General features: G+C 40.7%; 2 protein-coding genes and 1 long non-coding RNA gene across 5 annotated transcripts; 2 read left to right on the top strand and 1 right to left on the bottom strand.

Moving 5' to 3' along the window:
• Positions 1-88: 88 nt before the first annotated feature.
• On the bottom strand, positions 89-13299 carry LOC100115599 (probable phospholipid-transporting ATPase IF). 3 transcript variants are annotated; one of them, XM_032599391.1, is made up of 17 exons: positions 12971-13299; positions 12277-12894; positions 4912-5016; positions 4515-4769; positions 3753-4219; positions 3455-3669; positions 3091-3377; positions 2672-3002; positions 2438-2580; positions 2117-2356; positions 1881-2023; positions 1628-1787; positions 961-1456; positions 734-876; positions 553-656; positions 245-479; positions 89-169 (listed from the first exon to the last, which is right to left on the bottom strand). In XM_032599391.1, exons 5-17 carry the CDS (start codon positions 4010-4012, stop codon positions 101-103), a joined length of 2826 nt encoding a protein of 941 aa, XP_032455282.1. In that variant the 5' UTR covers positions 4013-4219; positions 4515-4769; positions 4912-5016; positions 12277-12894; positions 12971-13299; the 3' UTR covers positions 89-100. The 3 variants fall into 3 exon arrangements, with proteins under 3 accessions (XP_032455282.1, XP_016845036.1, XP_008214118.1); XM_016989547.2 differs by lacking the exon at positions 12277-12894 and having other exon boundaries at positions 12934-13299; XM_008215896.4 differs by lacking the exons at positions 12277-12894; positions 12971-13299 and adding an exon at positions 9543-10409.
• Positions 163-926, top strand: LOC116738570. The gene is made up of 2 exons (XR_004344894.1): positions 163-282; positions 556-926. It is a non-coding gene; the product is annotated as an uncharacterized LOC116738570 (long non-coding RNA).
• On the top strand, positions 5086-12220 carry LOC100115561 (2-oxoglutarate dehydrogenase, mitochondrial-like). The gene is made up of 14 exons (XM_031929354.2): positions 5086-5540; positions 5698-5807; positions 5885-6166; positions 6255-6465; positions 6565-6742; positions 6812-7064; positions 7308-7453; positions 7733-7922; positions 8034-8255; positions 8699-8975; positions 9183-9268; positions 9655-9942; positions 10403-10687; positions 11260-12220. The coding sequence occupies exons 1-14, from the start codon at positions 5234-5236 to the stop codon at positions 11461-11463; spliced, it is 3039 nt and encodes a 1012-aa protein (XP_031785214.2). The 5' UTR covers positions 5086-5233; the 3' UTR covers positions 11464-12220.
• Positions 13300-13304: the final 5 nt, after the last annotated feature.

Genomic DNA, 13304 nt, shown 5'->3' with positions numbered 1-13304 from the left:
TACATGTAATTTAATGTAAACAACATGCAATTATTGCACAACTTCAAGTCGTTTGTCAATCATTGGTAGATGAAAAACGAGACCTACGTTACTCGAAGATTTAAAACGCTTTATTGTCATAACAAGAGAAATTTCCTCTCCAAGGAACAACAGTAGATGAACGTCGATTCTGAAATGAAAATTGAATATTTTAAGCAACCATGGATTATAAATTTGCTTTCTCTAGATATTTCTAAATACTTACTGGTAATACTGGACTAGCAATCGAAATACGTTCAGCAGGTGAGTAAATTATTTCACTTATACTATCTTCTCTACTTTCCAATTGTCCACGTATTCTCGAAGGCCTGCTATTTTGGTACATAACAAGTGCGTAAGTTGGAATCAGACAAATCGTAATTACAAGCACTGTCAAAATCCAAAACGTGGGAGAGAGCATAAGTCTTGGGAATACGCGGTACATGTTTCCGTCGTATTGTCTAAAATATAAAAAAGGAACAGTGATTTCAATTCTGCTTTGAATACCAGTTTCAAATAAAATGATATTCTTACAAGTTCCAGAAACTGTAGAAAAATGTAAACGCAAAAAAGAATAGTTCTGTGGTTATTATGCTGAGCGCAAATGGAATCGTCCAGTAGGAACTTAAAACAAGCAACTGAAATGAAAAATCAATTATTTTAATAAAATCGACAACGGTTATGATACTGTGATATGATGCGTAAAAATAAGTACCTGTAGGTTAATAACTAAGGTAACTAGGTGAAATATGCAGGTACTGAAGCACCAATGATCCGCTGGTGTTCCGTCAAAGAGAATAGGATTGTAAATATAATGATAGTGTGAAATGAAGTATATTGTACAGGTTTGCCAAATTGCTAAAAAAAACAATAATCTTTTTATTAAAAGTGCAAAATTTGAAATAACACCTGGCATAAGCATTTAATGATTATATTTATTACCCATAAAAATCCACAATAAAAATTGGGAGGGTGACAATAAATAATTCTTCTTATGCAATTGATACAATTGCGGAAATTTAAGCAGCTTTTCGTCAGGGTAGTTCTGCTCGATGATTCCGTAAACTAAGATCGGTACCGAGGAAAAAAAAATGTTGAAGCACATTAGGAATATGCTGTCGTACAAAGCCTGTCCAGAAAATCCATTGTAAATACTAAAAAACAGCTGAGGTGTGATGAAGACCAGGTTCTTGTAGAAGAAATACTGCGTTAGCACTGCGACCCTCAGATAGTACCAATGCCCATGAACGAGTAAGGCTCTGTCGAGATGCATGAACTTAGCAAAGGCGAAATCAGCGCTCATCGCGGCCTGACAGCCCTCCTTGCCTGTAATGCCCAGACCTACGTGGGCCTCCTTAATCATGGACACGTCGTTACCGCCGTCGCCTATTGCCGCTGTTAAGGGTCTGCCACGTGCGCGCTTCACCAAATGCACTATCTGCTCTAGAAATAAGTTTGCGTTACTAATTCATCATATAAATGCAATAAAAAACTTTTTCTACATTTCGTAAAAGTAAAATGGTGCACTGTCTAAAAAATAAGATAGATTGGCCTTTTTCCCCCGTCATCAGTTTTATGAGCCGTATTTTCTTAGGAAAAATGTTATCACCTGGCTTTTTTGCAAAGGCGACATTCGGCAGCAAACAACAGCCTCACAGGCCATTCCAACGTTCCTAAGCAAACTTGGGCAGTTTTTCAAAGCAATACCGGCACTTATTCCATCTACCAGCAATCCATATTGAACAAAAGGATCTAATTTGAGCTTCCGCCTGTAGATCAAACAAAAACAGTCCAATATGAATTACTTCAATGCGATACTTTTTAATAAATTGTAGTTAATATTATAGAGTGACTTTTAGTACTCGAAGCTTGTTAGAACGCCGTAGCACATTGGGATTGACTTCATAGCCATTAGCCTTAAAACTTTCGTGCCTTTTTTAAAGTGCCCACAGAAGAAGGCTATATTCTCAGCTGTCTCTGCTTTATCTCCTGTCAGCACCCAAATCTGAAGAATCATTACGAAGAGCAATTATTAGACATAATACAGTCTAAAGTACAGGTTTGCTTATACATATAGATCTCATATATTTATATTAACCTTTATTCCAGCTATTCGTAGCTTTTCCATAGTCTCTGGTACACCCTCCTGCAACCTATCTTCTACCGCAGTAACTCCAAGCAGCGTCAATCCATTTTCGACATTCAAATACGCACTATCAATTCCTCTTGTTCTGTCAATGCCTATCGTCTGCCTCGCTGAGCTTATTTCACGACTATGACGTTGATATTCATCTTCCGTAAACTTTTTAAAACCTATCACAAGAGTTCTCAATCCTCTCTAGAACGGATTATCCGTTATATTTTCTATATGTTATTTGTTTGATTAAATTTAATGGTATAGAGTACCGTAGATACTTACCATAGAAAAATCATCAACTGATATTTTGCCGGATTCTAGCTTTCCCTGATGTACTAGAGGAAATACGGCTGTGTCAGCTCCTTTACAGTACAGCCAAATATCTCCTGCGGTATCTCTAACTATCACAGACATTCTTTTTCTATCTGATGAATTTAAATAAAATAAAACTTAGATAAATTATAATTTAGATCAAACTTAAAATCCTGATTTATTAATTTATTGAAAAAAATGTACCAGAATTGAATTCTAAAGTATCTAGCCTATAAAACCTAAGCTCGGTTCCTTTTGCGTCGATCTTGATTTCGTCTTTGTTCCCATCGCCTTGGTAGACAACGCCACATCGAGCAGCTGCTTCAACTAGAGCTTTTTCATCTGCAGATGCTGCCTGGTATTCTGGTAAGTCTGGATGCATCATGAGTGAACTGTTTAATCGGACTATTTTTTTCAGACGAAAGCTCTCTCGAAACTCTACTCTCTTCATTTGAGCCTTAGCCTTCTGACTATCAGGAGCTATGTGTACAGTGTGGCAGATTGAGATGCTCAACATGAAGTGCCAGATTTCAGGCTGCAACGTTTGAAAAAAAAATCAATGCATTCAGTCAACCAATGATTCGAGCATATTGAACTATTCTAAATTATAGCCATAAACTAACCGTCCACATTCCGATTTTTTGAACATCTGTCTCGGTTCCGTTCTGGGGTAAAAGGTACAAATTTCCGTTACAGTCTTTTTCTAGATAAGCGTAACCATCTATGAAACATCGTCTGAATATCATCAAATTCTCCGTTAATGTCCCAGTCTTGTCTGAAAATAAATATTCCACTTGTCCGAGATCTTCGTTTAAATCAGACGTATTGGCTATTGCTGGCTGTTTAGTTGATTCGTCGTACATTCTTAAATCCCAACTGAAGAAGAACGATCCCATAAACTTTTGAAGTTCTAGGATACAAAAAATACAGTTATTAATTTTGGAAATATAATAATGTATGCAAATTTTAACAATAATGTATACATGCCTATAGTTACGTAAAGCGAAATCGGCACAACGTAATTGAAAAGAATAGTGAATGAAAGTATATCATTGTGAACGTTTGCATATATTGAGCTATTGAGTTTTCCTAGGTATACATCCCAACGAGCTGAACTTTCAACTATGACCTTCATCACGGTAGTAAAACATACTTCAAGTATTAAAAAAGCTATGAATATCAAAACATACTTATTTATAGATCTAGAATAAAATAAACAAATTAATGGACTATTCTTAAAATATTGTATATCATAATATTATAACAGCTCATGATTTATACTAACTTCTCAACACTTGAGAATTTGTTGATACTCAATTTCGAGTTGAGCGAGAGCTTGGTATCCCTACCGGTATAGACAGCACATCCGAGCACACAATCGGTATCTTTAAGTCTAGCACCCCTGAGCACGATATTTTCAATACCAAGTGGACCTTGTCGCACTTCTTCTTCGACGCTATCTTCCCGAGGAATACTTGCTTGTACTCGACCTTCGAATGTGTAAAGTCCGGCGATCGGTTGCTGGCAGGTAATAGTTGCCTTCATCGAGATGACCTGCTCGATTTCCAGATTGGCGAACGTTTTCGGGACCAACAGTGTCTTCAAGTTCGTCTCGCCATCGAGGTTCGAAGTTGTTACATAACATTTGCCCGAAGACTCGCTGCTGTGCAGGATTACGAGATCACATGGTACGTCGTCGTCTCGGTTGACTCGCACAAGATCGCCTACTACAATTTGCTGACAGCGTATTTCCTACAATATCAAATTCTATTTTAAAAAATTGTTTCTGTTTGAAAAGTATTAAATCAATAGTTTGTAATTAATTTAAAAAGTATTCACGCAATATTGAAAAAGATCAATTTCAAAGTCTTTTTCAAATTCAAGACCTGCGATAGAACTCTAAATCTCTTTACAAAATAATAATTATTTATGCGTATGTGGTTATGAGTAGTGGAATTTTAATTTGTCACATCACAATACAGACTAATCTCCAAATTAAAAAAATTTCAAATATCGACAATACGCAAAAAAGCAAATCAAAGATTACCTGAGAGCATTTTCGACGGATAACAGTAACAGGTAGATTGTTCACCCGCCGATCGGACCTGTACCGCAATAGATCTTCGTAGCCCTGTTTGCATGCTGTTACCAGAATGACGAATAGTAAGGGTAAGGAGCTCGTTAATGAAGAAATTGGTGACTTTATACTGGCAGCAACGATTGCAGTCACCAGAAAGTAAAAGTTGCCGACTCGCCGAAATTGTTCGAACAGATTTTTAGGGACGAAATTCCAAACTGTGTACTGAAAAAGTATCAAAGATTCCTTATGATTATTTTTCCCTGCGTCTATTTGAAAATTTTGAATTTAAATTAAAAAAATTATTTGCGTAAGTAACCTCTACAAAGCCACTCCGAATTTACGAAAGTTTATAAAATATTTTTACCTTGCTCGACGTTATCCTATTTCGAGGAAATGGGCTATTGGATGAATCATTGTTTGGCTCAAGCTCAATGACTCTGTACTCGGATGACGCGGAGCTTCCATAACCCTGCGAATAAACAAAACATAAAAAGCAAATAAACTATGTAAGCATCGAACAACCTGAAGTTTAGTCACTAGAAACTCTCTTCAATGACATAAGAGACACTTGACAACCTCAAAATTAAATCTATATCTCGGAAATCCCTTCTAGTAGTTCATGTAAAAAATAATCCCAAACTATAAAAAATGTAAATGCCGCAGAAGTTATCAAATGGAGTACAACAATGCGCGCATTACGTTCGATCCGTCTCGCGTTAAATCCGATTACGCTCTCCTCGCGGCTGCAACAGCAACGAAGATGCAAAAGCGACCACGACTCCTTCCTCACGCAGACGAGTAGCCAATACATTGAGCACCTCTTCTCAAAGTGGCGCAAAGATCCGAGTTCTGTACCAGAATCGTGGGATGTTTACTTTCGTAAAGTCGAATCGGGCGCACCTCTCGGACCATCACCGAGGAAATCCTCGCTGAAGTCATCCTCGAAAATGCAAGATGTACCGGCGAATTTATTGGGCGCACAGAGAATTGAATGTTGGTGTTTTTTTAGTGATTAAGTTTTTGTGTCTAGTTAACCTCTACGCCGACAAAAAATTCCAAACGTTTTGTCTTGCGTATAATAAGTAGCAAAGGTTTGAGCGTACGAGATGGACCACTTCTATACTGATAGCAGAATTATGTTCTTTTAAAGATGACCTGATGACAAAGCCCAGAGTGAGGCTCAAGTCAGAAGCTGAAATACAAGGCGAGGCCTACGTGGAGAGCACGCTGGACATTAATGCCACTATACGCTCGTATCAAGTAATTAAAATTATGGAGCACTTATCGATTCTCGGATACATTACTGTACACGAGTATAATAAACAACGATGAAACAGGCTCGAGGACATCTGATAGCAGACATTGACCCTCTCGGTATCCAAAACCCAGACTCAGCCAGACTCCAGAACACGAGTGACTTACCACCCAGACTAGTGGTGCGCGAGCATCTGAAAGGGATGACCGAGACTGACTTGAACCGTGAGTTTCCACTTGGTACCATCACAGTAATCGGTGGCGATAGGGAAACACTCCCCCTGCGAGAAATCATCAAGAGACTAAACAAAGTTTACTGTGGTCATTTGGGCTTGGAGTACATCTACATCCACGATTCGACTGTTGTAATGAAAATTGAAGCGTTATATTCATTCGTTTAATATAATGTATATAATTCTAACATCAACGCTACAGCAGTGATTCTGTTGTTAGCTGGAATGGCTGCGTTACAAGTTCGAAATACCAGGCGCCTGGGAATTAGCAGCGGATCATCGCAAGTGGATCTGGGTGAACATCATGAAGGCGGTGACGTTCGAAAACTTTCTCGCGAAGAAATACGGTACCGAAAAGCGCTTTGGTTTGGAGGGTTGCGAGTCTTTCATCGCTTCGATGGCCCAGTGCTTGGAAACTAGTTCTGAACAAGGTGCGAATCTGGTGTTATAAAATGACGGATTTATAATTATATCGTACAGTCCCAATGGAAATGAATCTAAACTAGAGCGCGTTTCCTTGACGTACACAGGCGTAGAAACTGTCGCGATCGGTATGGCACATCGCGGTCGCTTGAATACATTAGTCAACGTGTGTTCAAAGCCACTTCATCAGCTGCTTACGCAATTCAAGCCGATATCCTTAGAGGGATTAGGATCTGGGGATGTCAAGTATCATCTGGGAACTTGTGCTGAAAGAGTCTTGGAGAGGTACAGCGACAAAATATATATCTAAACCATAAACGGACATTCGATGTATTGAGTAACGAAAAATTCAAGAAGCGGCAAGAAAATGCACGTGTCAGTAACTGCGAATCCCTCACACTTGGAATCCGTCGATTCGGTGACAGTGGGTCGCGTTAGAGCAGAACAGGTGGAGAAAGGGGACATCAAAGGTCAAAAGTCCTTGGCCATTCTGGTCCACGGAGATGCAGCTTACAGCGGTCAGGGCATCTGCTATGAAACGATGCATCTTACTAAACTCCCTGACTACACGACTGGGGGCGTCATTCACTCTGTTATCAATAATCAAGTAAATACACTTGTTTTGTTCATCACACCTACAAAAAGAACTATTCGTGATAAGCGATTTTAAACACAGTATAATGTTGTGATACATCAATTTGTCAATTTTATAATCGCGCTCAATTGTTTCATTTGAGTACATAGATAAAAGCCGCATCTGCTTGGGCTTATGAATGTCGAATTTATAGTTACTAGATTTATATAAGCTCATACATAACAGATGATTACTGTACAAGTATATCTCCAACAGATTGGTTTTACAACCGACCCAAGATACTCGCGTTCGAGTGCGCACTGTACGGACATAGGTCGTATCGTAAACGCACCAATATTCCACGTGCACGCGGACGATCCAGATTTAGTCGCCTATTGCAGCAAAGTCGCCAGCGAGTATCGGTAAATAACTTATGTCATCGATTTTTTCGGTTTGAAATCTAAATAAAAATCATCCCGGGAAATCAATCGATAAAAGACTGATCGACAAAAGTTTATATATATATATATATATATATATATATATATATATATATATATATATATCTTGTATTACCGATGCTTCGATAATGCCTTGCGCCGCGATTAGATCCGCGTGAATCGTCAGTTTCGACGCGGGATTTTACAAAGTTATTTATTAAACGGACGATGATAACGTCGACGCTGCTTGTTGAACAACAGAGCCGAGTACCACAACGATGTAGTGCTCGACATAGTAGGCTACCGCAGAAATGGGCACAACGAGATGGACGAGCCCATGCTTACGCAGCCGCTTATGTACAAGCGCATCCAATCCCATCCTAACGTCCTCGCCATATACACTGATAAATTGCTCAAGGAAGGCCTGATTGATGAGGCGTTTCTCAAAGAAGTGCGTTTAATATACGTCGATGCGCGATCATTCATATACGATTTTCATCAATTACTATCAAATGTATATCAAATTTAAACTATTATGTATTTATCTCCTGTAAAACACGAGGAAACGGATAAATATCTAGCTCACTGCGAATCCGAATTCGAGAAAGCGAAGGAAATCAGTTCCATGCAGATGGCCGATTGGCACGACGTCCCCTGGACTGACTTTTTTTCAAACCAAAGTCCGACAAATCCCATTCCGTCAACTGGTATCGAGAACGAAGATATACAGACGATTTGCAAGCATGTATCGACGCCACCCGAACACATGAAGCTTCATACCATGGTGAGAATAATGATTCCTGAAAATTGTCCATGATTCACACTTAGAAATACGTATAAACGGTCTCTGTCATTTGACAAGATATAATATCTATTTTAAAATTGGCGTCTGACTTGGTTTGTTGTGTAACGACCTCCACAGATCAAAATCGATCGTATCTTACTATCTTTCATCAAACAGAGATACAAGTACCTAACAGTGCAAGTATGACTCGCACGCAAAATTTGTCATCTGTGAGTGTAAGGTGAATCATTTTTGACCTCATCGATTGCGCGACGATAAAAATAGAAGCAAACTCGCAAGACCGGACATTAGGTGTACTACTTCAATATTTAACAAAAGAAATCATCACTGCAACATAATCTCTTTACGATTTCCTCTTTGTATCGTTGCTGGACTTTAAAAAATACTGTGGTCGTGCAAATGCAAAAAATTTTCATGCGAAGGTGCACCGGATGATGGACAAGCGTCGCAAGTTGAGCGAATCCCGACAAATCGACTGGGCCATGGCAGAGTGTTTGGCTTTTTTGAGCCTTCTCAAGGACGGGCATCACGTGCGCCTCTCGGGCGAGGACGTCGAGCGCGGAACCTTTTCCCATCGCATGCATATCTTGCACGACCAGGAGAAAGACAAAACCTGGGTCAATTTGCTCAATGATGTCTTTCCCGGACAGGCGACCTATACTGTCAGTAATTCTTCGCTCTCGGAGTACGGAGTTTGCGGTACGATTAATTTCAACGAATTCTTTCTCCTATTTTGCGTTTTATTTTTAACTTTTAAATTAGTCCTTATCTAACTTATTCTCTCTTTTAAAGTACTTTTGGATACAATATAATTATGATCAAGAATACAAAGCCTGAAATATGAACCTATACGTATTTTTGTAAACCTTGAAAAATTGTAAAGTATAACAAAATTGATTTTTCAAGGATTCGAGCTTGGCTACTCATCGTACAACCACAAAAATCTAGTGCTGTGGGAAGCTCAATTCGGTGACTTTGCCAACAGTTGTCAGGTGAAGTTGAATATCTTAAAACACCGATAATCTAGTACAAATTATACATTTTTCAGTGAGATTTACTATACACTGTTGAATAGTGCAGCCGTGTATTGACAAAATGAAATATGTAGAAAAACTCACAACTTAGTGCTGGTGGAGTATAGTAAATTTTTCATTGCCTCAAATATACCTTTGGTCGGACTTACTTATTTTTTATTAATCAATACCCGATTCGGCAACCTAATTTAAAAAAGAATTGCACAAAACACGCGTAATTCTCGCTGTATACCTGGCACTTTGTACCGTCAACAGTAGGAGCGACTCTGTTCCCAGCTGCGGAGCAGTAAGAGTTACCCCTCATGCCCCGATGGCTAAATCAAATCGCAATAAACGACACACAGGTGATCCTGGACAACCTCCTCTGCTCTGGCCAGTCCAAGTGGGGCCGACAGGTTGGCCTAATTCTTCTGTTACCACACGGCATGGAAGGCCAAGGTCCCGAGCACTCGTCCGCGCGACTCGAGCGTTTCCTGCAACTATGCGACGACGAGCCCGGGCACGACGACAGCGACGACAGCCCCACGCGACAGCTTTTCCACGTCAACTGGATCGTCTGCAATCTCACCACACCGGCCAACCTCGTGCACGCGCTGCGTAGGCAGATACTCATGCCATTCCGCAAGCCGCTGGTGAGCTCTGCCCCGGGATAGTTTTAACGGAAATCGATCGATGCGCTGCTGGAGTACTGTATACTTTTTTTATTATAGTCGCTGCAGGTGGATGTATTATGTAGTCCAGGCGCTAAATAAATGACGCGTGTCGTCGCGAACCGTTCGAATTGGACTGTGCAAATTAGAATGTAGGAACCGTTCATTCGCGACTTGAATGTCTATTGAGAATAAATGTTCGTCACAGTTAAAATACCGATACCGAGCGATTATGGCGGTCACCGAGAGTAACTGCACTGTCGTTAAAAGCAAACCTGACTGCAATTCCCGTACGCAAGCACTTGCTCCAATATCGACAACGCGTGGATTTACACATAGCCCACGCGGCATACCCGCGTCGGCTTATCGCTCATAACAGCCTTCGTTTCCGCCGTCGTGTGTAAAAAGTTCGTGGAACGATAAGAGAAAATCGCGCCCGTAGGTTATCATGACGCCGAAATCGCTACTGCGTCACCCGTTGGCCCAGTCGAGCTTCGACGAGATCGGTCCTGGGACGAGCTTTCGGCCTTTGATACCGGACCAAGCGGTCAAGCCGGAGGGTGTGAGGAAGATCCTGTTTTGCAGCGGAAAGGTCTACTACGAGCTCTACGCGGAGAGGAAAGAGAAAGGACTAGAGAACGAGATAGCGATTCTGAGAGTCGAGCAGATCTGTCCATTCCCCTACCGACTCGTCGCGGAGCAAGTGTCGAAGTATCCCAAGTGCAAGGTGGGTCGATGCTTATCGCGCGCGCGAGCGCTATGGAAGTTGTTTTTAGAAAGAAATCGCCGTTATCTTGATCCGCTGTGAAAAATCGCTAAGTGCAGCAGAATAACTCGTAATGCCGAGGTTTTGCTGAATAATACACGTTACACGCATAGTAGCAAAAGCAAGAACTATTGACAAAATATTGTATTGAGAAAAACAATTCAACGTACACGCTATATGCATTCTTTGCGATAATTTTTCACTACTTGGTAGTCGCTATTAAAACGGGTGATACTTATTACTTCGCGAGTTTTCATCTGTTTTTATTGAGTGACTTCATCTCTATACACCTTACTCTCATAGTTCTCACATACATAACGTTGCTTGCATTAACATATCAATGTTTAGACATTGCAATACTGCAGAAATTTTTCCTTGAATATTATTAATATCCATGGAAATATTTTTCAAAAGTGTCGTGAAAATATCGATGCATATATAGTTTAGCGAAAAGTATAGTAAACGCGTGACGACGACTATTAAAAAACGAGAAAATTAATCCCTTCTAACAAAATGCAACGCATCGTTCACAGATAATGTGGTTGCAAGAGGAGCATCGCAACCAGGGCGCCTACCACTACGTCCGCGAGCGTCTGGCCCACGCGCTGAACCTGTCCCTGGAGGAGGTGCGTTTCGGAGGCCGTCCGAGCTCGGCCTCCCCCGCCACTGGCAGCAAGGTCATCTACGAGAACGAGCGCCGCGACATGCTGGCCGCGGCCATGGACTTGAACCGATGACGCGATCACCTTCTCTCATGTGATGTTTGCGTAGGCGATAAGGCGTATTGAGCCGTGTCTCTGACGAGCTTCGCGAAAATTGTTTTAGAGCGCGCGCGTGTGCCATTCGAAAAGTGGACGGTGACGAGTCCTCAAAAGTTTGAAGAACAAAAAAGCTGGGCATTTTTTTACTGCAAAAATGTAGAGCGACGAGTGGAGAGACGCGATGCGTTAAGTAGAATAAATCGGGCTCTGGCGAGGCGCGGTTGCATCACTTAAGCGCTGCGGATCGGTGCTAATTACTTCGCAAACGCTTGTTCTATTTGATTAATTATTTTTATTGTTTTGCACAGTCGTGTGCATGTAACGGTCGATTATCTTCATTTATGTCTATGCAGAAATCAGTTCCGGCCATTGAAATTCCGTGCATTAACATGAAAAGATTTATAAAACGGTTAACGTCAATTTTTATATCGAAGTATCGCAACCCATTCGCCGATGAAGTATTCTCGATGCTCAGCGTTATTTATGTTAAAAAATACGCTACTCTTGGCGGGTATGAATATTTATAAATTTATACGGATAGTTGGGAATTGTATCTCTTATTTAATCGCACGTGTGAGTGCAGATTTTTTTATAGAAGCAAAAAAACGAAGGCGTGTACCTTACATAAAAGGAATGTCTATCGGCAAAGAATATTGGGCGCGCGCGCGCGAGATAAATGTACGAATAACTGCGCTGTAGAAAACTGCTTAAAAATAAACACTAAACACACCTATATGCGCCGCTAGATTACATTTTTTCCTCTCTTAAGAGCAATACAAAGAGGCTCACCAAAATACAAGAATAGCGGCTTTGTCGGATCCCGAGGCGAGCGAAACTTTTCACCTTTCGGCCGAGCGGCGCAGCGTAGAACGTGTTCAACTCCGTTGAAGAGCCAAGTCGCGACTAAGCCGAGAAGTGCTAAGTAGCGCAGCTACGATCAATCGGAGTTAAGGATTCTAATGGAGTTACGAGCAGTGTAATAACAATTGCAACTATTCAACGCTCCTCGTCAATGAATGAATCGATTGTTGCGTTACGCACATCGCGGAAGTGGATTTTTCCTCGAGTTTCGTTGCAGAAGGTAGGAGTTTGCTGGGATTCTGTCAGAATGTATATAGATGCAGACCGTGGCATTGATTTTATCATCATTTTGGCACAATTATGAGAATTGAAATTTCTCTTGACAATACGCTTAGCAGTGGATTAAGAAACAAAGCTTGTTATTGACTTGCGATATATTCATATGATTCGTAGTAAAGTTAGTTATTTATACAATGTCTATTCTGGTATTTTGTTTGTACTCATCGTTGCCCTAAAATGTCTCGAGCAATATATCGTCTACCAAACGGTGGCAAACCAGTTTTCAATTTTTACACAATGTAAAGCACGTCCATTTTACCTCGAGAGCTGCAACAAGAACACTATACATAAATAACGATTGCTCACCATTTGCCTGATCTTGAGATCACTTGCAGTGACGTACGCTCACGAATCCTCAAAAACGTATCCAGCACCTGGATGCACCGCGACTTTTCCCATGCCCCGAAAAGAATTCAGAGAAGCGCGCGTGCACTTAACGGAAACTCGCGGCCAACTGAAGCCTGACGCGATATTGACAACTTGCTCGATTTTCAATCTTTATCCGCGGGAAGCGTTGTGCACGATAGCGTAGATTAAGGTGTTTTAGGTTGAAACCGCTTTATCTCCAGGCGTACTGATAAACCTGATCAATTGCGAATGTACTACTATGTTTGTGGCAAGTGACAAATGCTTGGAACATCAATATTCGATGCCTGTTACGATAAAGCTTATTGAAT

Source organism: Nasonia vitripennis, chromosome 4 (genome assembly GCF_009193385.2).
Source record: "Nasonia vitripennis strain AsymCx chromosome 4, Nvit_psr_1.1, whole genome shotgun sequence".
NCBI lineage: Eukaryota > Metazoa > Arthropoda > Insecta > Hymenoptera > Pteromalidae > Nasonia > Nasonia vitripennis.
This window is presented reverse-complemented; position numbering and strand designations above follow the sequence as displayed.

Excerpts from the sequence above, each read along its gene's own strand:
- LOC100115561 (XM_031929354.2), top strand. The coding sequence starts at position 5,234 with ATGCGCGCATTACGTTCGATCCGTCTCGCGTTAAATCCGATTACGCTC. Across the intron at positions 5,808-5,884 it reads CCACTATACGCTCGTATCAA|GCTCGAGGACATCTGATAGC; the intron begins GTAATTAAAATT and ends ACGATGAAACAG. Across the intron at positions 9,269-9,654 it reads ACTTTGCCAACAGTTGTCAG|GTGATCCTGGACAACCTCCT; the intron begins GTGAAGTTGAAT and ends AACGACACACAG.
- LOC100115599 (XM_008215896.4), bottom strand. The coding sequence starts at position 9,614 with ATGAGGGGTAACTCTTACTGCTCCGCAGCTGGGAACAGAGTCGCTCCT. Across the intron at positions 657-733 it reads CCTTAGTTATTAACCTACAG|TTGCTTGTTTTAAGTTCCTA; the intron begins GTACTTATTTTT and ends TTTTCATTTCAG. Across the intron at positions 170-244 it reads TTGCTAGTCCAGTATTACCA|AATCGACGTTCATCTACTGT; the intron begins GTAAGTATTTAG and ends TTTTCATTTCAG.